General features: G+C 38.0%; 1 protein-coding gene across 9 annotated transcripts in view; it reads left to right on the forward strand.

The window, feature by feature from the left end:
• MARCHF7 (membrane associated ring-CH-type finger 7) overlaps positions 1-27,308 on the forward strand; it is a 57,572-nt gene that overhangs the window by 21,268 nt on the left and 8,996 nt on the right. For 4 of the 9 annotated variants that reach the window (XM_023217380.3, XM_023217378.3, XM_023217377.3 and 1 more), the window contains 5 exons: positions 10,487-10,679; positions 12,881-13,048; positions 14,357-15,455; positions 19,086-19,255; positions 25,997-26,106. In XM_023217380.3, the coding sequence (XP_023073148.1) occupies positions 10,487-10,679; positions 12,881-13,048; positions 14,357-15,455; positions 19,086-19,255; positions 25,997-26,106 (1,740 nt within the window). Of the gene's footprint in view, positions 1-10,486; positions 10,680-12,880; positions 13,049-14,356; positions 15,456-19,085; positions 19,256-25,996; positions 26,130-27,308 lie in introns of all 9 variants that reach the window. The other 5 variants (XR_002732639.3, XR_002732640.3, XM_023217382.3 and 2 more) reach the window with 3 other exon arrangements.

Below are 27,308 nucleotides of genomic sequence, written 5' to 3' on the forward strand. Positions count from 1 at the left end.
ATATGTGAGATGTAAGATGAACAAGATTGTTCATCATATTGTTAAGATTAATTGAAAGAAAGAATACATGTCAAGCACTTGGAACAGTGCCTAGAACATAGTATAAGGGTTCAGGTATTACTAATTATAATTATTTATAATTGTTATTTTTATTTATAATTATTTTTATTTTTAACTTACTGTTACCATTATGATTTCCTGGCTTTACATTGGTTTAAGGTAATATCTGTAGGGAATAGTATAATTTATCCAAATATTAAATTACGTATAGTATGTTTAGTTTTATTTAGCATTGTTAAGACTACTCAATGTCAAAGGGAGCGTTTTGAAATTTTTTAGTTTTTGAGACAGGGTCTCACACTCTCACCCAGGTTGGAGTGTAGTGGCACTGATCTCAGCTCACTGAAGCCTCTGCCTCCCGGGCTTAAGCAGTCTTCCCACCTCAGCTTCCTGAGTAGCTTGAGAACACAGGTGTGCGCATCACACTGTGCTGATTTTTAAATTTTTTGTAGACGCGAACCATCATGCCTGGCCAGTATTTTATTTCTCTGTTGTAAGTCTGTTTATCTGTTGTAAGTCTGTTTTTATTTATAGTGTAAGTCTCACTATATTGCCCAGGCTGGTCTTGAACTTGGGAGATCAAGCAGTCTTCCTGCCTCACCCTCCGAAAGTGCTGGGATTATAGTCATGAGCTACCGCACCTGGCCAGAGGCAACATTAAAAAAAAAAGAAAATTGTTGAAGTGTTTTAACTCCCAACTATTGGAGACATAAAACTTCCATTATCTCAGGCACTTGGTAAATCTGAAGCTTCAGAGAAAAGAGGGTCGGGGTAGGACATGATATATCAATTTCAGTTATGTTATGGACTTACTATGGGAACACCTTATATAGTGCTTGACATTGTATAGAACCTTTTTTTACTTCTGTTTTTAGTTAAGACGGATATTTGTGTCAGTTCATCTATAAGGTTCTGAAATCTAGAAATACAGGTGGTTTCTCTCAGTTACGTGATTATTATGTAATATACTTGAGCTTAAGAATCCAAGACTCTGGATAGCATTGTTTCTTTGGGAAAATGTAGATTCTAAGTTCCGAACGGAACTTAGAATATCTTTTAGTTCTCAGCCATTTGTAAGCTGCGCTTCACCTGTTACTAATCTTGCTGTTACTTCTGCTATCCCATCTTTAAATTTTTATTACAATTTGAATGATTGAAAACTATGATCATCTTACGTCTTTAGTGATAGTAAGCAAAATTTACATGTTTTAAAGGAAGATTTAATTTCTGTAATTCCATGTTTTTAAAGGAAAATTTAATTTCTATAATTCATATTGTTAAAAGTAAAAATGGGTTATTTGTGAATATGTACATTTTTATGTTGATTTGGTATATTTTTCTGTAACTTTAAGGAAGCACTAGTCTGTTTAGTATTTGTTCTGACTGTTTTGCTTTGTTGAGAGTTTGATTACTTTTAATATGAAATAATTTTAAAAGGAGGCTTTTAATAAGGTTATAGGGGCTTTTTAAAGTTATTGATACCTTTTTTTTAGTTTGTGGATAACTGCTATAGAGATCAGTACCATTGCATATTTTGCATAGTGCAGAACCAGTGGTCATTAATTTTTTAAAAATCTACCTTATGCAAGTGTAGCTTTCAAGGAAATAAATACATAGATGCATATACAATTAAACAAGAAAATGAAAACAATTTAAAATAGGGTAAGAAAAAATACAGAATACTGAGAGTAAGAAATATGGAGAGTGGGTCAGAATTGTAACATTGATAGGCATTACATAAACACTGCAGCATTTTTAAGTTAAACTTGCTCTCATTTCGGTTATCAAGAAGATCGCAGGAAAACACAACTAGCTCTGTAATGAATATTGCATATAAGAAAAAGAGACTGGGCATGGTGGCTCACTCCTTTAATCTCAACACTTTGGGGGGCCAAGGTGGGAGGGTCACTTGTGGCCAGGAGTTAGAGACCAGCCTCAGTGACATAGTGGGACCCCTCTCTACAAAAAAAAAAAAAAATTAGCCAGGCATGGTAGCACACGTCTTAGTCCCAGCTACTCAGGAGGCTGAGGCGGGAAGATTGCTTGAGCCCAGGAGGTTGAGGTTGCAGTGACCCTTGATCATGCAATTGCACTCCAGTTTAGGTGACAGAACAAGACCCTGTCTGAAGAAGAAAAAGATATATAACGTTCCTCCGTGGAAACAAAACTTGTCAATTTGGTCTTAAAGTGTACAGAGGAGTGATAGGAGTTTCTTCTGCATTGGTGTGGAGATGGGTACTCTCCATCACATGAATATTTCAAACAAGGAAGAGCTCAAAGTCTTAAGTTGTTGCTCATGGCGAAGGTAATGTTGTTCTGGAAGTTTTTCAAAGCAGAATTTATTGACTTCACAGTCAAGTCATTAACTAATGGAAATGAGGAGCCCAGGAAAAGAATATCATTCTGGGCTAGTTTCTGTTTCTGTGCATTACATGATTTTTAATGATTAATCATTTGCCAGTGGATAACATTAATGTAAATTTGCAAGTATCTTTAAAATTCTTTAAGAAATGACTTTATTAAGTTATAATTTTACATACCATACAGTTTACCCATTTAAAGTTCAGTAGTCTTCAGTGTATTCACAGCTGTACAACCATTATGGTTATCGCTGCACTACTTCTCTAATCCTCCTTCCCCTACCAGTGCAAAGCAACCATTAATCTACTTTATACCTGTGGATTTCCCTATTTTGGATTTTCATATACATGAGTGGAAACAGGTACTATGTAGTCTTTTGTTGGTAGAGCTTCTTTAACTTAGCATATTTTCAGTGTTCATCTATGTTGTAGCATATGTCAGTACTTTATTCTTTTTTGTGGACAAATACTATTTCATTGTATGGGTATGCCATATTTTGTTTATCCATTTATTTTCTGATAGACATTTGGGTTGTTTCTACCTTTTGGCTATTATGAATAATGCTGCTGTAGACATTCATATGCAAGTTTCTGTGTGGACTTGTGTTTTCACTTGTATTTGGTATGTACTAAGAATGGAGCCGGGCATGGTGGCTCATGCCTGTAATCCCAGCACCTTGGGAGACCAAACGTCAGGAGTATTTAAGGCCAGCAGTTCAAGACCAGCCTAGGCAACATAGTGATACCCCACCTCTACAAAAAATTTTTAAAACTAGCCTGATGTGGTGGTGCACATCTGTAGTCCTAACTTTTGGGGAGGCTGAGATTGAAAGGATCCCTTAAGCTCAGAAGGTTGAGGCTTCAGTGAGCTATGATGGCACCACTTTACTACTACTTGGGCCAGAGTGAGACCCTATCTCATAAAAGAAAGGAATGGAATTGCTGAGTAATGTGTAACCTCTGTGTTCAATCATTTGAGGAACTGCCATACTGTTTTCAAACTGGCTAGATCATTTTACATTCCCGTTTGTGTGTATGAGGATTCCATTCTCTCCACATCCTCACCAACACTTATCTTACTTTCTTATTCTAGCCATCTCAATGCGTATGAAGTGGTATGTATCGCATTGTGGTTTTGATTTGGATTTCCTTGGTGACTAATGATGTTGTACATCATTAGTTGTGCTAATTGGCCATTTACTGTATGTTTTTAAGAAATGCCTATTTATAATAGCTCTTTTACTCATTTTAAAGTACGGTTGTCTTACTACTGAGTTGTAAGTGTTCTTTATATATTCTAGATTTAAATTCCTTATTGGATACATGATTTGCAAATATTTTCTCCTTAAGGTTTTTTTTTTTTTAATTGCATTGTTTTAAGGGCATTTGTGTTGGGAAAATAATTTAAAACCTTAGAAATAATTTTCTGAAAGCAAACACTGACTTATACAATATTAATAGTAAATTTCATTGACTCTACTTCCAGTAAACCTGTTGTTGGAAAGGTGGCATGAATAACTATTATGAAGGTAAAAAGAAAGAAAATGAAAATTGGATGCCTACTAGTTATATAAAGTCTTGGAAAGTTATTTTCTTTTCACTGTGCATAGAGTATCTATAGCCAGTAAGTCTCCAAGCTATCTTATTGATGATTTCTTAGATACACCATATAGTATTTCAACTACTTTGGTTGGGCTAGATAGTCTTCTACCCTCTCCCCTTATTTTATTGAGTTATAATTCACATACCATACAATTCACCATATAACAGATAGCCTTTTGAATTGGAAATAACTGAGGAAAAGTATTTACTGTGGGAGCCAAATCTGTTACCTGTCTGGATAGAGACTGGAAAGTTAATGAAAAAGAAAGAAAACTCTATGAAACTCCAGTGTAAATTTAATTACTTCCATCTAGTGTCATATGAATGCTCATAGTCGGGAGGCAAAAAGTTTAATTAGTTTTCATAAAAACTTAAATTTGTGTGCATCAGTACCAGGAGAGTGAAAAGACAATCCACAGAACGAGAGAAAATATTTGCAAAGCATGTATCTTACTGGATACTGAGACTTGTATCCAGAATATATGAAGAACTCTTACCTCCCAGCAATAAAAAGATAACCCAGTTTCAAATGGACAAAGGACTTTAATAAACACTTTTCCAAAGATATATTAATGGCTTATAAGCCCATGAAAAAGTATTAGTCATTAGGGAAATGCAAGTCAGAACTATAGTAAGATACTTAACACCAACTAGCATAGCCAAAATAAAAAAGATGGACAGGCTGGGCACAGTGACTCATGCCTGTAATCCCAGGCCTGAGTTGGGAGGTCAAATCTGGGAGGATTGCTTGAACCCAGGAATTTGAGACCTGTGCAACATAGTGAGACCCAGTCTCTACAAATAAATAATTTAAAAATTAGCTGTGCATGGTGTTACATGCCTGTAGTCTCAGCTATTCTGGAGGCCGAGGTAGAAGGATTGCTTGGTCCCAGGAAGTCAAGGCCACAGTCATCTGTGATTTCATCGCTACATTCTAGCCTGGGCAACAGAGCTGAGACCCTGTCTCAAAATTTAAAAAAAAAGGTGGACAATCACAGGTGTTGGTAAGTGGTGGAGAAATTGAAACCTTCATACATTGTTGGTGGGATTGTAAAATGGTACAGCTGTCACAGGATCCTTGGAGTGTTGCTTTTCCAGCTAGAAGCCTTTGCTTGGGCCTGCTGGGTGTGTTCTGCCTACTCGGGACTGGCAGGCTTTGTTCGATTTGTGCTATCAGTTCGGATCCCACGCCTGTCAAGGGTGAGCCAGACATGGATCGGCGAGGGGTGCATGAGCAAGTGAGTGCAGGGGCCGGCCACTGTTTACAGCCAGGCACACTGGGTACAGTGGGGCGGGCAGCTGTAGGCGCTGGTGCCCTGTGAGGCTGTGGGTGAATCGGGTGTACCACAGGCAGCAGCTTCTGTGGGCACTGAGGAACACGGTGGCACCTGGAAGCTTGGAGACACCAGGAACTACAGAGCCCCAGAGAGGTTGTCACAGCCCTGGTTCAGGGAGCCCCTAGGTCTGGTCTCCCCGAAGGGTCAGAGATCTCTCCTTGTCGCTCACAGCATGGTGAGCGGGGGTAGGGAGGGGTGTTTCAGTACTGTTTGTGTTACAGCTCTTCAAATCCCACCATTTGGCGGGTCCTGAGTTCTTGTACCACGTCCAGAAAGAATGAGGTATACAGACAATTGGAGGGTTAGCAAGGCGAAGAGGGGCTTTATTGAGCAGTAGTACAGCTCAGGATTCCAAAGTGGGTGGCTCCTTTCCGCAAGCAGGTCATCTCAACGAGTGTGTAGCTTTCAGTGGAGAGGAGACCAGACAGGAGTGGGTAGTTCCTGTCCACAGGGAAGTTGGCCTGACATCTGGCTGAGTCTGAGATTTTCATGGGCTTTAGAGGGGAGGAAGTGCATGCTGATTGGTCCATGGGAGGCAATGGATGGGCCTGGGATAAGCACCATAAGGTCTCACTCCGGTGGGATAAGCACCATAAGGTCTCACTCTGGTCCGGGGAACTGGCAGCCAAGCCTCCAGGCTTCAGGCCATCCCAGGCTTGAAGGTAGAATTTCACTGGGGACCTGCCCCTTTTCACCCAGGAGCATGTCTGCCTCCTGCTACTGTTCATGGCACTCAGGCTGTTCGTGCCAACGGATGCCTGTAGACCCATGCCAAGCCACCCTCAGTTTCCCCTTGGCCTCCCTCTGTGCTTGTTGGTGCCCAAAGTCCAGAGGGGCCAAGGTGGCAGTGGGCTGATGTGTCGGTACTGCCGCAAGCATGTGCATACACAGCATCCAGGCTTGGCTAAAACTTTGCTCCAAAATCGGAGCAGGAGCCGGGGGAGGGTGGGGAAAGGAGGCTTCTCAGACCCCTGAGACACCGGGATACCCAAGTCTATAACCACAGCTGGGTCAGGGAGCACAGGGCTCCTACCCCACCAACTTGGAAGTGATCAGGGCTCCCACCTGTTGCCGGCTCCATGGAGCACACAGACCCTGCCATGCCTTCCCTGCTGCAGCTGGCATCTTTGCGGCAGCCACTCCAGACGAGCTGCTGCCGCCATCACAGCTATTAGCATCAACCTATAGTTGGAAAAATAGTAATTCCTCCAAATACTAAGCATCAAGTTACTACATGATCTATTAGTTACTCATAGTTAAAGTACGGTTGTCTTATTACTGAGTTGTAAGTATTCTTTATATATTCTAGATTTGTAAGTGTTCTTTATATATTCTAGATTTAAATTCCTTATTGGATACATGATTTGCAAATATTTTCTCCTTAAGGTTTTTTTTTTTTTTAATTGCATTGTTTTAAGGGCATTTGTGTTGGGAAAATAATTTAAAACCTTAGAAATAATTTTCTGAAAGCAAACACTGACTTATACAGTATTAATAGTAAATTTCATTGACTCTACTTCCAGTAAACCTGTTGTTGGAACGGTGGCATGAATAACTATTATGAAGGTAAAAAGAAAGAAAATGAAAATTGGATGCCTACCAAGAATATTGAAAACATACATCCACACAGAAATTTACAGTTGTTCGTAACAGCAGTTTATAATAGCCAAAAAGTGAAAACAACCCCAAAACCACTTGTTTAAGGATTCATTATGCCCAAGGCAGTGTACTTTGAAGACAGACTTATTCCCTGATTTCATTTGGCCTGTAGTTCTAGACAGCAGAAGAGATAATACATTGTTAAAAGAATAACATTTTATTTAATTGTTCAAAGAATTCCGAGGGAAAAAAACTGATTGCCTCAGGCTGAGGATATTTGAATAAATATGGACAAAATTGGATTGTAGGAACCAGGAAAAGGTTTGATTTTGAACTTAAGCCAATAGCAAAACTAGCCAAAATATTCCTCCTATATACTGACATTATGTATACTGATATGTATACCTATATGCTGATATTAACACTTTTTGTCTTGTATATAGCCATATAATCTACATGTTTTGTTGTGAGTCATGAAAATTGTTTAATGAACAGTGAGTGTCCCTTTAAGCCTTTGGACACTTCAGCATTCAAGAATCAAATGAAATTCATTATCTAAATCTGCTCCCTTATAATCAGTATTTTTAATGAATGGCATAGTAATTTATCTCACCAGTAGAAAGTACCAAAAACCTGTTTTTTCTCTATTTCTCACAGCCCTACATCTGATGAATTTTTATGTTTTATGATTGCTCTGTATTCCCATTACTTACTTCATAGGGACTTATTTCTTGATATTCTAATGGCTTCCTTATTGGTTTTCTTACTTTCTGTTCATTTCATCTATTTCATCTTCCACATGCCTCTAAAAGTCTTTCTATATAGTAGCAGATCTGATTCATCCCGCCCTTCGTTAGTTCCCAAAATCATATTTGCAGAAGTGCTATTCAGTAAGTTTATGCTGAAGTCTGTGCAGAATGAGAAAAATAATGATGTCCTACTGGACAAAAGTGACAGTTCTTTCTTAATTTTAAATTAAAACATTGTTTTGTTTTGGTCTCTGAAATCCAGAAGTTTTAGAACCACTGGCCTGCAGGATAAGGTCCTGATACCTTGATGATAATGGCATATGAAATGGTTTGAATCTGAAATATCAGATTAATTTCATTTCTTGTGCTAGCTCCAGTTCATTGATTGGGTGTCTGTAATATTAGGTACAGAAGGCTTGTGAGACTAACTTTGTGCTAAGCTGAAAAATGCCATATTCAATTTACAAAATATTCTCTAGGCAAAGGATGGGCGAATTCCTGATGTAGCCCTTTCCTGCCTTTTCAGCCTTGCACCTTCTACTTTATTTTCAAAATTTCTTCTGCAGTGTTACCATGAACTAATATATCCCCTGAATGCATGCAATATGTTTATCATGATTGAACCGTAATTGGCTGGGTGCAATGGCTCATGCCTTGTGATTCCAGCTGTTTGGGAGGCTGAGGCAGGAGGATCACTTGAACCCAAGAGTTCAAAACAAGCTTGGGCAACATAGTGGGACCCCATCTCTATAAAAAGTAAATTAAAAAATTAATAATTGAAGTATAATAGAAGGTCAAATATAAATAGTAATGTCTTAGAAGAAAGCCAGGCCAGATGTGGTGACTCACACCTGTAATCCTAGCACTTTGAGACGCTAAGGCAGAAGATTGCTTGAGCCCAGGAATTCAAGACCACCTGGGCAACATGGTGAGACCCTGTCTCTACAAAATAAAAATTACCCAGCCGTGATGACATGTGCCTGTGGTCCCAGCTACTCTGGAGACCGAGGTGGGAAGAGTAAGGCAGCAGTGAGCTGTGATTGTGCCACTGCACTCCAGCCTGGGCAACAGAGTGAGACTGTGTCTCAAAACAACAACAACAACAAAAATCTGATGGTAAATGGTTTATATGTCTTTTTATGTTGTCTATTTGTAATGTCTTTTTTCATTCACCTACCCTGTGAACTTCAGTTACCATCTTCTTTGACTCTTTCCCTGTGTCCTTAAAACATATTTAGGGTCTTTCTGTAAAACTTTCACTGTACCTACTATTATAGTACTTATTTATAGTATAATTATTTATTTACTTATTTGTTACCTGTACTGTAGAGCTTTCATTGAACACATTTTTTGGGTTCTTGTGTTTAGCATGTGAATTTTAGATTAATGTAGACCGAAATTACGGCCCATGATGCATTCCATTTTAACTCTTTTGTTAAACAGAAGAACACTTAAAATAATTTGGTTTCATTTTAATGTTCTTTAGCACAATAAACTATTTACCACATACTTATGGTAACATACTTTTAAAAATTATTTTTCTTTTATATACTGAAAAATTACTTTTATTTTAGAGATCCTTACTGTCTCTGAGCCATTTAGAGATTGTATGCCAAATGTATGTTTCTTAGTCTATCTGTCCTGTGTGTGTGTGTCCAGGTAATTACTTTGCCATGATGGAAACATTTTTGTAAAAAGACTAGTACAATTTCAATAATTGTGGTTGAAATATGTTGTCATTTAAACCTAAATATTTAAGGAGACAAACTGTTGCCTTTTTAATGCATTGTAGTGAGGAAACTTAACAAAGAATTGGAGAGAAGTAAAATAGTTTGTACATTATCAGTGATATTTGTGTTACAAGTTTTATTTTGTGTACATATGTGTTAAAAGAGAAAACCATGAGCCAGGTTTTAAAATATGTACTTACTTTAGTTGTTGATTCACTTATGAAGAAATTTCTGATGTTAGGAATTTTTTGTTTTTTTAAGCATACCCTTATTAGTGTTGTATGACCATATTCTGGAAACTAGGCATCAGAACAAGGATAAATTTGTTATTAGTTGAAAAATCTGATTTTCATAGTAGGGTAATTCACAATCTCTTTATAGCTTAGTGTTCTGTCTAGATTCCTCAAAAGATTGAAATATTAAACCAGTACAACAAAGATTTCATTTGCAAAAAGAAAAAAAACTGAAAAATTAGGAAAAATGATTATAGTTTTTGGTCTTCAGTGTTTCATAACCAAGTGTTTGTATATGGTTAAAAAAATACTTAACTCTACATCAGATTGAGAGCCCAGCAAAGTACAATTGTAGTGTATAGTAAATGGACAAGTGGGTAGAAGGAACAAAGTCTAAAGAAGAACTACATGGTGGAGGCTGGGCACAGAGGCTCATGCCTATAATCCCAGCATTTTGGGAAGCCAAGGCAGGCAGATCATGAGGTCAGGAGTTTGAGACCAGCCTTACCAACATGGTGAAACCCCGTCTCTACTAAAAATACAAAAGTTAGCCGGGCTTGGTGGCGCGCACCTGTCATGCCAGCTACTCAGGAGGCTGAGGCAGGAGAATTGCTTGAACCCGGGAGGCGGAGTTTACAGTGAGCCAAGATCGCCCCACTTCACTCCAGCCTGGGCAATAGAGCAAGACTCTGTCTCAAAAAAAAGAACTACATGGTCGAAAAATTGATGCTTGTAGGAATTTATTAGAGGATTGTTGATTAAATTTAATACTGAATGCAGCCTTTTGTTGTTTAAAAAATTTTTTTGAACTTACAGTCTACGTCAGCATCAGCATCTGCGTCACCATTTCAATCTGCGTGGTACAGTGAATCTGAGATAACTCAGGGAGCACGCTCAAGATCGCAGAACCAGCAACGGGATCATGATTCAAAAAGACCTAAACTTTCCTGTACAAACTGCACTACCTCAGCTGGGAGAAATGTTGGAAATGGTTTAAACACGTTATCAGGTAAGAATATGTTTCTGTAGGTATTTTAAGCCCATTTTTCCCTAGATGTAACACAGTTGTTCTTAGTTTTGGAATGAGGCAAGCAGATTTTATATGAAGACAGTGAGTCAGAAATGTAGCGGAATTTCCAAAATCTTAGTTTAAATTAATGCTAGAACTGATATTAACTCTTCTGCATTTTTCTTGTAAAATTGATATAGATATTCTACATAAACAGGATGTTAGCAGATTTTAATTAGAATAGCTGGTGTTTTATGATCATCAAATTGGTAAATGTGTGTATTCTGTTGGTTATATTTTGTAATTGTTACAAGGAAGGCTAAATCTACTGATACATGTTTAAAATATTGCTTAAGCATGTCTTATGTAAATGATAAACATTGTAGTATATAATATTTATTTTCAGAAAATACGAAGGCTAAGGCGGAATGATCTCTTGAGGCCAGGAGTTTGAGGCCAGCCCAGACAACATAGTGAGATCCTGTTTCTACCAAAAAAAAAAAAAAAAGAATTAACTGGGCCTGGTGGTGCATGCCTATACTCCCCAGCCACTTGAGGGGCTAAGGCTGGAGGATCGCTTGGTCCCAAGGAGTTTGAGGTTACGGTGAGGTATGATCATGCCAGTGCATTCTACCCTGGTAGACAGAGCAAGACTCTGTCTCTTAAACAAAAAACAAATACGGAAACTCTTGAGTTAGAAAAAAATGGTGGTATTTTAGTAGGATTTCTACACAAGGGATTAGAAAGTCACAGTTTTAGATCTCTAACTAGATAAGTGGCATTGGGCAAGGTACTAACCACTCTGGGATTTGGATGATCTATCCATAAAGCGTCATGCCTGGTATTTTATACTGAGACACATATTTTTCACACACATTGGAAAGATCTTTTGTTAAAAGGTCAGGAGGCTACTATCTCACTCATACTCCTCTTCAAATGAAATGTTAGCCAGTGCCAGTGTTTGAGAGGAGCCAAAACTTGTGATGACACAATTGGAGGTAAAATTCTTTAAATGTTTGTGTGTTACCAATTGAAGTAATGTAAGCAGTTCCTGTCTATTTTGATAATCTGGAATGTCATGGGAAAGACATGCCCATCTGAAGGATATTAAGAATGTTGTGATGGCTAAGAGCAGACTGTTAATAACTTTGTAGACAAACACCACTGTGCCAGAGATATTTTTGTTCTCTTCTGCTATGTGAAAACATTATAAATACTCTGGGCCATTTCTCTTAATAAAGAGGAATTATTAAGACTACTAGGATTAGGGAAGAAAGAATCAAAATTTCAAGGTAAATAGTGAAGGAAAGAGGTTTGAGACTTAATGTTTAATTTACTTTTAAATGAAATCATGTCTAATAAAATATCAATAACTATAACAATACTTTAATTCTTAGAATTAAGAATTCTAGAATAAAAAATTAACCAACTGTGGTAGCAGTAAAAGTAATTCTGATAAAATTGTATTGTTGACATCTTCCCTTTCCAGATGACTTTGATTTTGATATTGGCAGTTCTCCAGCATCACTTTCATTGACTTTTTTTGTGAAATTCTCCATGTTTGGAAAGATTTACATTTTTGTTCTGTAATCATTTTACATCACGTATAGGTAGATGTTGTGGGAAGTGACTGAGACATTGACATCATGTATGGGGTAGATTTTAGTGTTAGAGAAGAATATGTTTAGAGTAGGAAATGATTTTATAAGTGATTAGTTCATTTGTGAATAATCTTATGTTTTACTGAATTTTGTTTCTGATAATGACTACATAACTGGGGATTCTCATAATAAACAACAATAAGGCCAGGTGCTGTGGCTCATGCCTGTAATCCCAACACTTTGGGAGGCCGGGGTGGGCGGATCACCAGAGGTCAGGAGTTTGAGACCATCCTGGCCAACAGGATGAAACTTCATCTCCACTGAAAATACAAAAATTAGCCAGGCATGGTGGTGCATGCCTGTAGTCCCAGCTACTCAGGAGGCTGAGTCAGGAGAATCACTTGAACCCAGAAGGTGGAGGTTGCTGTGAGCTGAGATCATGCCACTGTACTCCAGCCTGGGCGACAGAGCAAGGCTCCATCTCAAAAAAAAAAGATAATAATAAATAACCCTAACTTTCGTCTGTATTACTGAAGATTTGTTACCATCCAAAGCCTTGAAAGCTTTCTCTGAAATAAAACTTCTTCATTTATTTTTAAGATTCATCTTGGAGGCATAGTCAAGTTCCTAGATCTTCATCAGTGGTACTTGGATCATTTGGAACAGACTTAATGAGAGAGAGGAGAGATTTGGAGAGAAGAACAGATTCCTCTATTAGTAATCTTATGGATTATAGTCACCGAAGTGGTGATTTCACAACTTCATCATGTATGTATAAATTACATTAAGTATAGCTTCTCATAATATTCTATTTTCCTTTTTATGTATATTACTAAAACAGCAGTAAAAAGGAATAAAGTGTATCTTTTGTCTTATGAAGATTTCAGAATACCTTAATATTTCTTTCTAGTACTTGTTTTGATCTTAAAAAATAATTTAAAATACAGTAGATGAGTAAGAGTATCTAGATTCCATCTACCTTTACATTGTTTAACTTGCCTTTTTCCTTTTAAGAATGTCTGTTACAAAGTAGCATACTAAATATTGTATCCTCAAATAGAATTTGCCTATAACATATGTAGTTTAATAAATAACTACTTCTGATTCTTCTACTTCTGAAATAACTGGAAGTTGAAATCACCATTTTAAGGCATAATTTGGAATTACTTTAGTATAACATGGGTGTACCTCTAGTTTTATTAAATTGACCTCAAGACCCACACTTTGTGTTTGGTTGGTTGGTTGCTTGCTTTGTTTGTTTTGAGATGGAGTTTTGCTCTTGTTGCCCAGGCTGAAGTGCAATGGCACTTCCGTGTAGTAATTTAGCTCTTACACAGATGAATGGGTAGTTTCCTTGCAAAGGAATCCTTTAGTATTTCTCATCCCATTTGAAGATTTAAACCACCAGTTAAGGAATCCTTTCAAAAGTGCAGATATCATAGCCCTATTCTGATTCATAGTTCCTAGCCAGTATTTAAAGCAGATGTAACACAGGATACATTTACAGGATAAGAATTATAGCTGTTAACCTGAAAGGAAAAAAAAAAAATTGGAAACATTTTTAGCTATTAGCAAGATTTTTCATTAAATTACAAGGGTTTAAAACGTTTAAAACAACTTTTTAATTTATTGCACAGAGTAAAAACAAAACCTCCAAAACAGTTTCCCTAGGATGATTTTGCTTTTAATCATTTTAAGAGTAATTTACATTGTATTATGTGGCCTGTTTAAAATCATGTCAGTTTAAATACTAGATATTATTGTATCATATCAAATAATTTCTGATCAATAAATTCAGCTGTTTTAATTTTATCAAAATTTTCATAAGCTCATAATACGTTCCTTTTTTATATATTTTTAATGTTGACTTTACACGGCAGTACTGGATTTTACCAGTGGGAATAGAAAGAAATATGTTTATGTTTTTTCTATAATAACAGTAAACTCTGTAGTTACAATATAACAGTAATCAGTTTGAATCCAGTGCTTCGTTTTGGCACTCAACATAATAAATGCAAATAATAATGCTCAAATTATTTCATGTAATTGGTTATCTTTACTTCCTTTCAAAAATAGATGTTCAAGACAGAGTTCCTTCATATTCACAAGGAGCAAGACCAAAAGAAAACTCAATGAGCACTTTACAGTTGAATACATCATCCACAAACCACCAATTGCCTTCTGAACATCAGACCCTACTAAGTTCTAGGGACTCCAGAAATTCTTTAAGATCAAATTTTTCATCAAGAGAATCAGAATCGTCCCAAAGCAGTGCACAGCCTGGATTTTCTTACAGTTCAAGTAGAGATGAAACCCCAATCATAAGCAATTCAGAAAGGGTTGTTTCATCTCAAAGACCATTTCAAGAAACTTCTGACAATGAAGGTAGGCGGACAACCAGGAGATTGCTGTCGCGCATAGCTTCTAGCATGTCATCTACTTTTTTTTCACGAAGATCTACTCAGGATTCCTTGAATACAAGATCATTGAATTCTGAAAATTCTTATGTTTCTCCAAGAATCTTGACAGCTTCACAGTCCCGTAGTAATGTACCATCAACTTCTGAAGTTCCCGATAATAGGGCATCTGAATCTTCTCAGGGATTTCGATTTCTTAGGCGAAGATGGGGTTTGTCATCTCTTAGCCACAATCATAGCTCTGAGTCAGATTCAGAAAATTTTAACCAAGAATCTGAAGGTAGAAATACAGGACCATGGTTATCTTCCTCACTTAGAAATAGATGCACACCTTTGTTCTCTAGAAGGAGGCGAGAGGGAAGAGATGAATCTTCAAGGATATCTACCTCTGATACATCATCTAGATCTCATTTTTTTAGAAGAGAATCAAATGAAGTGGTTCACCTTGAAGCACAGAATGATCCTCTTGGAGCTGCTGCCAACAGACCACAAGCATCTGCAGCATCAAGCAATGCCACAACAGGTGGCTCTACATCAGATTCGGCTCAAGGTGGAAGAAATACAGGAATAGCAGGGATTCTTCCTGGTTCCTTATTCCGGTTTGCAGTCCCCCCAGCACTTGGGAGTAATTTGACCGACAATGTCATGATCACAGTAGATATTATTCCTTCAGGTTGGAATTCAGCTGATGGTAAAAGTGATAAAACTAAAAGTGCGCCTTCAAGAGATCCAGAAAGATTGCAGAAAATAAAAGAGAGGTAAATTCAAATAGCTGTCTTAAACCTATAAATCAAAAATAGAGAAAGAACTCTTCATTTTTTTTTTTTTTTTTGAGACGGAGTCTCACTCTGTCACCCAGGCTGGAGTGCAGTGGCACGATCTTGGCTCACTGCAGCCTTGGCCTCCCGGATTCAAGCAGTTCTCCTGTCTCAGCCTCCCAAGTAGCTGGGATTACAGGCACACTCCACCATGCCCAGCTAATTTTCGAATTTTTAATAGGGGTTTTACCGTATTGATCAGACAGGTCTCAAGCTCCTGACCTTAGGTGATCCACCCGCCTCGGCCTCCCAAAGTGCTGGGATTACAGGCGTGAGCCACCGTGCCTAGCCTAGAACGCTTCATTTCTAAATTGGCTTCTTATAAAATTGATATTTGAAGTTTCTTTTCTTTCTTTCTTTTTCATTATTTTTTTTAATTTTTGAGATGGAGTCTCACTCTCTTGCCCAGGTTGGAGTGCAGTGGCATAATCTTGGCTCCCTGCAGCCTCCGCCTCCCTGGTTCAAGCAATTCTCCTGCCTCAGCCTCCCAAGTAGCTGGGATTACAGGCACCCACCACCACGCCTGGCTAATTTTTGTATTTTTAGTAGAAGCAGGGTTTCACCACATTGGCCAGGCTGACCTCGAACTCCTGACCTCAGGTGATCCACCTGCCTCCACCTCTCAAAGTACTGGAATTACAGGCATGAGCCACTGATTCCAGCCTGAAATTTCTTCCCTTAACATTTACATCCAGTAAGATGTCTCACTCATAGGTAAATAGATAAGAATTAATAACTGAGGATAGGCCATGGTGGAGGGGTGTGAATTGTGTCAGATAACCAGGTTGGAATACATATACACACAAAGACAAAAACCTTAATCTCTTACCCAATTCCTTGGTAGACTAATGCTAAATGGGGTTAGTAAGAGGAACTGAATGACCGTAAGAGGAACTGAATGACCATGGATTACCAATAAATCTGCCTTAGCCTTTATTAAGATGATTTATTAACTAACCACTTATTTACATTTCTCACTGCAGATATTTTTTTTTGAAATTTGATACACAAAATTTACTTTGATTCACAAAGTAAAATTTGATGCACAAAATAATTTTGATTTTGTGTTTGAAGTTCAAGTATATACTGAATATTATCTTTCTGTAAATTTTTTGTAGAGACAGGGTCTTCCTTTGTTTCCCAGGCTGGTCTCGAACTCCTGGCTTCAAGCAGTCCTCATGCTTCAGCCTCCAAAAGTGCTGAAATTACAGGCGTGAGCCACCATGCCCAGCCAATTCTTTAGAATTTATTATTATTTAACAGAAATACCAGTTTAGGCTGGGCGCAGTGGCTCACGCTGTAATCCCAGCACTTTGGGAGGCCAAGGCGGGCAGATCACAAGGTCAGGAGATCGAGACCATGGTGAAACCCCGTCTCTACTAAAAATACAAAAAATTAGCTGGGCACGGTGGCGGACGCCTGTAGTCCCAGCTACTCGGGAGGCTGAGGCAGGAGAATGGCCTGAACCCGGGAGGCGGAGCTTGCAGTGAGCCGAGATCGCGCCACTGCACTCCAGCCTGGGCGACAGAGCGAGACCCCGTCTCAAAAAAAAAAAAAAAATACAAACATTAGCTGGGTGTGGTGGCATGCGCCTGTAGTCCCAGCTACTTAGGAGGGCGAGGCAGGAGAATTGCTTGAACCCAGGAGGTGGAGGTTGCGGTGAGCTGAGATTGCGCCACTGCACTCCAGCCAGGCGACAGAGCAAGACTCTGTCTCAAAAAAAAAGAATGGTTTAAATGCAGGGCATAGAATCTTTTTATACAAAGAAATCTTTTAGAGTTGAACACTGGTAAGAGTGAAAAGACAAAAAAACCAGAGATCTTAGTCCCAGCCTGACTCTTAATTTAGTCATCCTAGTCTAATTACTTAGTATTAAAATAGTTATTAAAATGAGATAAAGTAATTTATTTGAAGTACACTTCGAGGAAGAAGACTTATATAAAGGTAATGTGGGATTTTTTTTTCTTTTTCACAAAGGCCTAGTAGAATTGTTGGGAAGCATAATTGTTAGTGTTATTTTTAGATTTTTGTTGTACTTTAATAAGAAAATACTTTCAAATCCAACTCAGGTGATAAAGGAAACTGCACACTTTCTGAGATGCTGGGCATTGGGCTACCATACTCCTTATTTTTAATTTTATAGGACAGATTTTGCCATGTGACTGTTATTTTCCTGCTTTTAAACTTGCTATTTTTCCTTTTTTTATAGAAAGAGATTTACTCTACCCTGGTAGTGTTTGTTTTAATGTTTGCTATTATAGCAGCTTCCTCCAACTGCAGGCTGTCTGCTGTCTGCTAAGGGATGTAGTAACATATTTTCAGCCTTCAAGGTTAGGTTAATTTAAGTACAGTAGTGTAGGCAGAAAGCAAAGCATTACTTTAGTCATCTTCAGAGAGAAATGATTGAGCTAGCACCACTCTATCTGGTTAATTTTAAAAGCAGCATTTGTTGGTTATTTTGTCAAAGAGAGAGTGTGTGTGTATGTTTGCATTCCTGTATTACATCTTTCCTCAGACCTAAGGATTTTAAGACATTCTACAGTTAAAAATGGTACAGAAAAATTGAATCCACCAAGTAAATAGTTGAAACTATGAAGGGAAGAAAGTTAAATTTAAAGGTAAAATGTAAATACCATGTTCAGTCTTTAAAAATAATTTATGGTTGAGGTTATGTCTGATTAACCCAGGGCATGAAAGTCTCCTAGCAGTTGTATATCCATCTCTTTCCACAAATCTTTTGCTAAGTTCATTTAGGTATCCATATATTCCGGGTTGTATTTCAGTAACAGTTCAGCATTCTGTATTACCAGTTTACTGTGTACCTGTTTCATGCCAACAGTGGACTAACGCAGTAGGGATTTTAACAATTACTTACCTTATTATATAAAACTATTGTTCCGCATTTATGTATCAAGCAGTACACAGTGGCCTGTTAAATAGATTAACATAGGTTAATGGAAACTTTTATAAGATTGCTGCAGGGAGGGGGCAGATGGAGAATTTTAAAGCATACTTTTAAATTTTTTTCTGTAATACAAAAGTTTATCAGTTTAAACGTGGTTCTGATAACATGTAAATGAGAATCTACAAGCCAGTATGTGTTTAATTCATGGAAATAGCCCTAAAATTTGAGGGGAGGCAAGGGGTAAAAGTGATAAGTTTATCTTACCTTTATACTGTTGGACTTGAAGTAGTCTGGAATACTGCAGAAATTAAAGTCTCTTAGAAGTACTTATAAAGTCATTGAGAAAAATATAGATCTTAAACTGTCATTTGCTAATGACAAAATTACTTAAATCATTTGAAAATAAATGATAGGTTAGCCTATTTTACTTACCTTTAAAATATTTGTTACAATTTTTATTCTCAATGAGAGGGTTTTTCATTTTCAATCAGAGGGTTGCTGATGAATATAATTATTATTGTTTTGTTGTTTTTACTATTTGCTTTTTTCCACCCAGAGACAGTGTGGGTAGAAATAACAAAAAAGAAAGCTTGTGATTATATATGACTGAAGTCACCAACCAGGATGAGTTGTGATAGCTTTGGGAAATGTGCCTTCTTTTCCAGCCTCCTTTTAGAGGACTCAGAAGAAGAAGAAGGTGACTTATGTAGAATTTGTCAAATGGCAGCTGCATCATCATCTAATTTGTTGATAGAGCCTTGCAAGTGTACAGGAAGTTTGCAGTATGTCCACCAAGAGTGTATGAAAAAGTGGTTACAGGCCAAAATTAATTCTGGTAAGATTTACCCTTTTGTGTTTTCACAATTTTTTCTAAGAGATGCATATATGTATGCATTTTGGTTAACAAATTTGTAATTTATAGATTGTCGAATTTAGACTTTTAACAAGTGTCTTAATTTTTGAAGTCTCAGCAGAAGCATTAAAGAGCATTAGTCTTTGTAAATTTTTAGTAATGTGTCTTGTATTTCATTTCCCACCAAACTATTTACTACTTCATACATGTATAGTACAGCTGTAATTTGTGATCACTGGTATGTCCCTTTTATCTTGTAAGATCCTTTTGAATCAAGGAAATAGACTCACCATTTACCAGCTTTGTGTCCTTGAGAAAGATTTATTTCTAATGTTGCTGTTGTGTCACTTAGCGAATTATGATAATAAGGCTACTATGGGGATTTATTTGTTCATTGAGTGCCTGTAATGGAGCCAGGCACAGTAGTTCTAGACATTGGTTATAGGATGGTAAAAAGACAAGGCACCTGCTTCTTGTAGTGATATTGGGTGTTAACGAAATGCCTTTCTGAAGTGAGAACATGTAAATTGAGGGCTGAGCTATTCCATGATTAGGGGAAGAGCACTCTAGCATAGGGAACAGCAAGTTCAAAGACTTTAAGGTGGGAGTCAACCTAGGTCTATTTGAGGAGCTGAATTATGCATAGTGTGGCTGGTGTATAGTTAGTCGGGGAGGGGAGATAAAGTTGAGATGAGAAAGATTAGCAGAAGTTAGTTTGTGCAAGACTTTTAAAGTCCCAAATCTTAGATTTAAGTATGATGGGAAGCTACTAAAGGGAAAGGGAATGAAATTATCTTATTTATATTTGGCTTCTCTGAGAATGGATTTTTAGGGGGACAAGAGTAGTACAGGGAGACCAACCAGGAGTCTGTTATCAGAGCACTTGCTAGAGTTGGTGTTAACGTGTAGCAGTGTGACCGTGATGATAGAATGGATAGATTCTGTTATGTTTTATAGGTAGATTCTGTAAGACATCCAGTTCAGCAGATTGGATGTGATGGAATGAAGGAGAAAAAACAATTAGGGAAGCTCATATTTTTGCCTTAAGCAGTTAAGTGAAAGGCAGTTACTTTTACTGAAATAGGAAGCTGAAAAGGGAACCAAGGGTTCTGTTTTGGACATTTTATTTGAACTGCTTACTAGATAACCATATGGAAATGTCATGTAGGCAGTTAGCTAGACAAGCCTGGCATTTCAGGAGAAACACTGAAAGTTTCAGTTATGAACACTTGAGTAACGTTTGAGGTTTTGGTATTAAATAAGGTCAGCTAGGTATTAAAAAACGTTTGTTTTCCCAAATGTTGAGTGAAAACAAAGGAGATTTGAAAAGCAGCCTTTAGGAAGGAAGAAAACCAAGAAAATGTGTTGTGCAAGCCAAAAGAAGAATGCTTTAAGGAGTATGGGATCAACCCTGCACTTCTGAGAGGTCAAATAAAATGAGAAAAAAGAATAATTGGATTTGATAGCATAGATGTTCTTCCTGGTTTCAATCTCTGGAATGCTGGGTTCCTGAGCCTGATTAGATTAGACTGAGTAGAGAAAAGGAGGTAAGAAAGGATAGACAGCAACATAGGTTCAACACTTTGAACAAATTTACTACCAAGGAGACTGGAGATGGGGAACAGGAATTAGAGTTACATGGGATCACAAGAAGTGTTTTTGTTTTATTTTGAGGTAGGGGATTTTAAGGCATGTTTTTATATTGAGACTTCTAACAGAGGAAAAAAATATATGAAAAGAGGAGAAAGAAGATAGGGTCCAGAGCACAGCTTGAGTGGCTATCCCTTAATAGGAGAAAGGATATTTCCTCATCAGAAGGCTAGTGTTGATGTGAGTGTTTATCAGTTTGTTGCTTTGATGGGAAGATTTATGACTCCCTCTGTTAATTGCATCTGTTTTCTTAGAAAGAGAGTTAAGGTCTTTAGCTGGTTGGGAAGTTTTGAGGTGTGAGGAAAATAACATTCTAAGGAAGTGGATGTGTAGTAGGATTTCCAGGTTGTATTAGTGTCTGTAAAAGTGATTTTAAAATGAGGTACACATACAGTTTTTTTAAAGCAGTTTTCAGATGCTTGGTTAAAGGTATGGACTAGAGTACAATGCTGGTAGGTCTTTTGCCAGGCAAATATGATGAAGGGAGTTGAGGGTATCTGTAAGGACATAATTGTGGCGATCCTAGAAATTAAAATCAAGAGGAAAGTAAGGACGTCAGGAAGTGTATAGTGAGAAAGAGGTAGAGTATCTGAATTTTATTGACATTGATATAAGTAGGCTAAAATAAGAATTGGTACACAGGAGGAAGGGATGCTTAAAATGGAGATTTAGGGGTAGTGCAGCAAATTGTGATGAGGTCAAGGGTACGAACTTGGTGACTGAGGTGGGGAAGGGTGATATTGGAAGCAAAGATGTTGAGAAAGTTATAATCCAATGGGACTGGTCTTGGATGTTGAAACAACCAAGGATTTAGTTGGCAAAGAAGGGTAGAGAACCAGGTGCTGAAATCATTAATGATTGAGGGGAGGGATTAAGATTTGAAAACAGTAATGGGTGTGTTGGGTGGGCAACTACCCTCACTTCTTGGTCCTAGGTTACAAGGGACTGTGGGGATAAAATGGCTATAGAAGCATATATATAGGTATCATTAGTCAGAAGGCACTGTGGTTCAGGCATGAAAGTAAAGAGATAGTTGAAAAGAGAAAGGTTGGTGATTAGAGGAATTTACTGATATTAGACCATGATACCAGGGGTTATAGGAACAACTAGTACGGTAGAAAACTAGATCAGATTAATAAATGTACATAATTGTGTGAGATTAAAGGGCTGATCATTAGCATGGTAACAGACAACTATGTTGTGAGGTATGATGGCACTGATTTTGATTTCAATAATCTGTTGGAGGAGTTGGGTTCAAGTTGGAGATTATGGGGATACTGGGAAAATTCCTGAGACTCCCAGTAATCTGGTAGTCAAGTGGTGAGCAGTAGCCCTCTAGGGGGCACAAGAGGAGAAAGCAGTATCTTTTCTTCTAAGCTAGTCTAAGCCCAAGGCTCTGAACAAGCTGTCTCACCTGGAACTGCCTTTTCTCTGAGCTGTATGGTGTTACGGTAACTCACAGGCTTTGTTAGTCACTGCCCTGAGGTGTTAGATGTACTAAATGAGAGATTACACGTAAAGTGCTTAGTATTTTGACACTTACGGGCCCAGAAATGTTAGCTATTACCAAAATGAAGAACAACAACTTGACTCAACTTCTGATACATATAATTGGATTGTTAGTGCTAGATATGGAGGAAAACAGATAATAATACAGTTTATTGTTTAAGAACATTGGCTTTTTGAAGTTAGACAAGCCCAGTTTGGAATATTTACTTGAACACTCAGCTAGCTGTAGGGTCTTGAGCATGTTTCTTAACATTGGTTCTAAACCCTGGCTGCTGATCAAAATCACCCACTGGAGTTTTTAAAAATACAGATGGGCCAGGTATGGTGGCTCACACCTGTAATCCCAGCACTTTGGGAGGCCAAGGCAGGTGGAACACCTGAGGTCAGGAGTTCGAGACCAGCCTGGCCAGCATGGTGAAACCCCCGTCTCTACTGAAAATACAAAAATTAGCCGGGCATGGTGGGGCACACTTGTAATCCCAGCTACTCGGGAGACTGAGGCAAGAGAATCTCTTGAACACAGGAGGCGGAGGTTGCAGTGAGCCGAGATTGCCCCATTGCACTGCAGCCTGGGTAACAAGCATGACACTCAGTCTCAAAAAAAAAAAAATTACAGATGATTCAGATTCACTCTTAAAGATTCTTGGCCGGGCGTGGTGGCTCAAGCCTGTAATCCCAGCACTTTGGGAGGCCGAGACAGGCGGATCACGAGGTCAGGAGATCGAGACCATCCTGGCTAACACAGTGAAACCCCATCTCTACTAAAAACTACAAAAAACTAGCCAGGCGAGGTGGCGGCGCCTGTAGTCCCAGCTACCCGGGAGGAGAATGGCGTGAACCCGGGAGGTGGAGCTTGCAGTGAGCTGAGATCCGGCCACAGCACTCCAGCCTGGGTGACAAAGCGAGACTCCGTCTCAAAAAAAAAAGATTCTTAAGTAAGACTAGGTTAGGCCTCAGTTCTATCTTGAGTAAAATTGAGTAATAACCTCATAAAGTTGTTATGAATGTCAAAAGAGTTATTGTTCATAGTTTCCCACTGTACCAGTTACATGGTAAGTACACTGTTAAATGGGAGTTAGTTTGTTTTTGTTTTTGTTTTTTGAGACGGAGTCTTGTTCTGTTACCAGGCTGGAGTGCAGTAGCACAATCTCAGCTTACTGCAACCTCTGCCTCCCGAGTTCAAGTGATTCTCCTGCCTCAGCCTCCTGAGTTAGCTGGGATTACAGGTGCACATCACCACACCTGGCTAATTTTTTGTATTTTTAGTAGAGATGAAATTTTGTCAAGTTGGCCAGGCTGGTCTCGAACTCCTGGCCTCAAGTGATCTGCCCTCGTTGGTGGCCTCCCTGGATAAAGTTTCTGTATTTGACACTTAAGGGCCCAGAAATGTTAGCTATTACCAAATAGCTAGAGTATTTGGGGTTTTGTAGAGATGGGGTTTTGTCATATTGTCCAGGCTGGTCTCAAACTCCTCGCCTCAAGTGATCTGCCTGCCTTGGCGGCCTCCCAAAGTGCTGGGATTACAGGCGTGAGCCACCACACCTGGCCTAGAGTTAGTTTTATAAGGTTATAATAAGTACTTTTCAAGATATGGCCAATTGAATGTCTAAATCTCAGCACCTGAACTTTCCTGATAGGTATTCAGAAGTATTTCTCAGAGCTACACAAAGACCCCATCTGGTAGAAGGTTCATTCTGGTAGAGATTTATTTAAACATTTATTAAGAAGCTACTGTATTTGGATTGCTAAAGTCTACAGGATATACAAAGTTAGGCAGATGCAGTCAGGGTGTAATGGAGAGAGCCCGGATTAAGAAATACAGGAGTAGGCTGGCTGTGGTGGCTCATGCCTGTAATCCAGCAGGACAAGGTAAGAGGATCCCTTGAGCCCATGAGTTAGAGGCTGCAGCGAGCCATGGTCGTGCCACTGCACTCCAGGTTGGGCAGCAGAGAGATCTTGTCTCCAGAAAAAACATGTAGGAATCAACGGGTTGCTCCCAGCTGTGTGTAGCCTATTTGAATGACTTAATAAGTCTCTTATTCCATAGAGGAGGAAAATGAAGCCCTAAGATATAAGAGAATCTGTATTAAATGATCTCCAAGGTCCATATTACATTTTAATGTATGCTAGACTCCAAAAAGAAGCTTGGTTTTTTTCTTATACTCAAAATATAGTGAAAACTCAATGTAATTTGACTACAGCCCATTTTGAGACAGCATGCTTCTTCAGATTAGCACTCACTTTCAGCTGTTTTCTAGAACATGTATGTAAGTTACTGCTGTCTTGGACCTTATGCCAAATTTTACTCTTAAAAAATTCTTATTAACACTAGTTATTGCAGTTTTATGAGTTCCTTGAAGGCAGGACCTACTACTTACTCTTTTTTGAATCTCCAAAACCTCTAATTATTGCTTCCACATAACAGTCACTCAACAAATGTTAGTTGAATTGAATTGAAACCTATCTACCCTATTATTCATACAACTTACTCTAATTTTAAGGCCATTTTTCCATTTGAAACCCTATCTGAAAATAAACAAACAAAGGAAAAGGCAGACAGAACCTAAATGTTTAATTACACAAGACTACTACCTACCAAATTGGAACCAAAAAGCTTAGGAATAATCAAATGTTGGATGAATATGGAAGTTCTCTTTTTCTTTTTAAAAAAAATGGTAAAACAAATAAATAACATAAAATATGCCATTTTGACCATTTTTAAGTATACAATTTTCATATTCACAGTGTTGTGCAACCATCACTCCTATTTCCAAAATTGTTTATCATTCCAGACAGAAACTCTAACCATTAAGCAGTAACTCCTCACTTCCTACTCCCTTCTCTGCCAAATCCCTGGGAACTTCTAATCTACTTTCTGTCTCTCTAAATTTGCATATTCCAGATATTTTATGTAAGTAGAGTCATAAAATACTTGTGCTTTTGTATCTGTATTTCATTTAGCATAATGTTTTAAAAGTTCATGTTTGCAGCATATATCAAGACTAATTCCTTTTATGACTGAAGGGAGCTGTTTTTATTTGGACAAAGGTGGGGTCCCTTTTTTCCCTTTCTAGCAAGTAAGGCAGACGCATTCCTTAAACTCCAGAAGGTCTTAGGTATGTGTTGTCACATCAAAGATACTTTGGTGTATCTTTGATGTGACCTTCGGTGTGTAACTAGGTGTTTGAGATGTTACGTCACTAAACATTGTTTTCATGGCATCATGTCAAAGTACTTAATGAGTAAGTAGGAAGTACAGATGACATTCCATTGCCTCTGTCTGCTTCCCAGGATCAAGGGTGTATGAGTATCTGGGAGGAAGAAAACAACCAAGGTATCTAAGTAATGGTGGCAGCTTATTATCATAGGGCAGGACCTAATGTGCACATTGGATATTATAGACTGCTGTATTAGGGGACATTACTGGTTTACTACAGAAATGTAATATTTCCTTTTCTTCTCCTTTCCTTTAAGGTTTTATTTGAAGCTTAAAACTTAACGAGCAAAAGTGTTTTATGAAGACATTGTAAAACTAAGCTTTACTTGTAATTTAATTTTTACCAGGTTCTTCATTAGAAGCTGTAACCACCTGTGAACTATGTAAAGAGAAGCTGGAGCTTAACCTGGAGGATTTTGATATTCATGAACTACATAGAGCTCATGCAAATGAACAAGTTAGTATATTTTGCCTAATTTGGTAAGTGTCTATTCTATGCTTCAAGGACAGCTCTTGAAGAAAAGATTAAATCATGGTCAGAAACCTTGCATTAAAATAATAACAACAATGATAATGTTCTTAACATAATTCTGTTACTGCATTAGGTGTTAGAATTTCATAATTTTTTTTTTATTTTTCCCTTAAGCTTAGGAAAGTTGTTCCAAAATAGGGATGCCAACCTTATTTCCCCACAGCTGTAAGTTTTTTGAGATGCATAAATGATACAGTTAGAATGAAGAGCTCAATAATTTCCTCCTTTTTCTTAACTGAAGGAAAATTCAGGACGTGGGGCAGATGTGTGTTTAAGGAGATTACAAGGGTGACTTTAGAGCCAAATTGTTGAAGTGTGGTTAGCATATTTGTTTTAAAAACAACAAACAAAAAAAGATATGCTGTAAAGGGAGTGCATGAAGTGCTTGAAAAACACTTTCTGGCCAGGTACAATAGCTCACACTTAAACCTAGCACTTTGGCAGGCTAAGACAGGATGATTGCTTGAGGCCAGGAGTTTGAGACCAGCCTCGGCAACATAGCAAGACCCAGTCTCTACAAAACAGAAAACAAAAGCACTTTTTAAATGTAGGGGTAATGGGTCTCCCCTCTTTTGTTATATTGAATGAGATTTACAAAACATAAAAACCATTTTGTGCGGCTGCACAAATGTTTAGTTCCAAAACATTTTCATCACTCCAAAAGAAAACCCTCTACCCATTGAACAGTTGCTCCCCATTCTCTGCTGTCAGCCCCTGGCAACTATCAGTCTGTGTTGTTTTATGGATTTACTTATCCTGGATATTTCATACAAATAGAATCATACATTAATATATTTTAAGTGTGGGAATAATAGATACCCTTTGAAAATCTGATTAAAACTATGTACCCTTCTTAGAAAATACATAGACACAAATTCTGTCTCTAATTTAGGGGATTCCCAGATCCTTTGAAGCTAATTACTTAGATCCAGATAAAGAATCACTGATCTAGAGAATGGAAACATTAAGCAGTGATGTAGCATAGGTGCTACTCTAATGCCACTTATGTTGTTTTATTCTCCAGTGCACTAGTTATCCAAAAAGAAAATGACTTTCAGCAAGGAAATGTTTTAAATCCCCAAGGAGTTCTCTGTAGATAGCTGAGCATTGTTATTTAAAAACCAGGG

Source organism: Piliocolobus tephrosceles, chromosome 11, assembly GCF_002776525.5.
Source record: "Piliocolobus tephrosceles isolate RC106 chromosome 11, ASM277652v3, whole genome shotgun sequence".
In the NCBI taxonomy this organism is placed as follows: Eukaryota; Metazoa; Chordata; class Mammalia; order Primates; family Cercopithecidae; genus Piliocolobus; species Piliocolobus tephrosceles.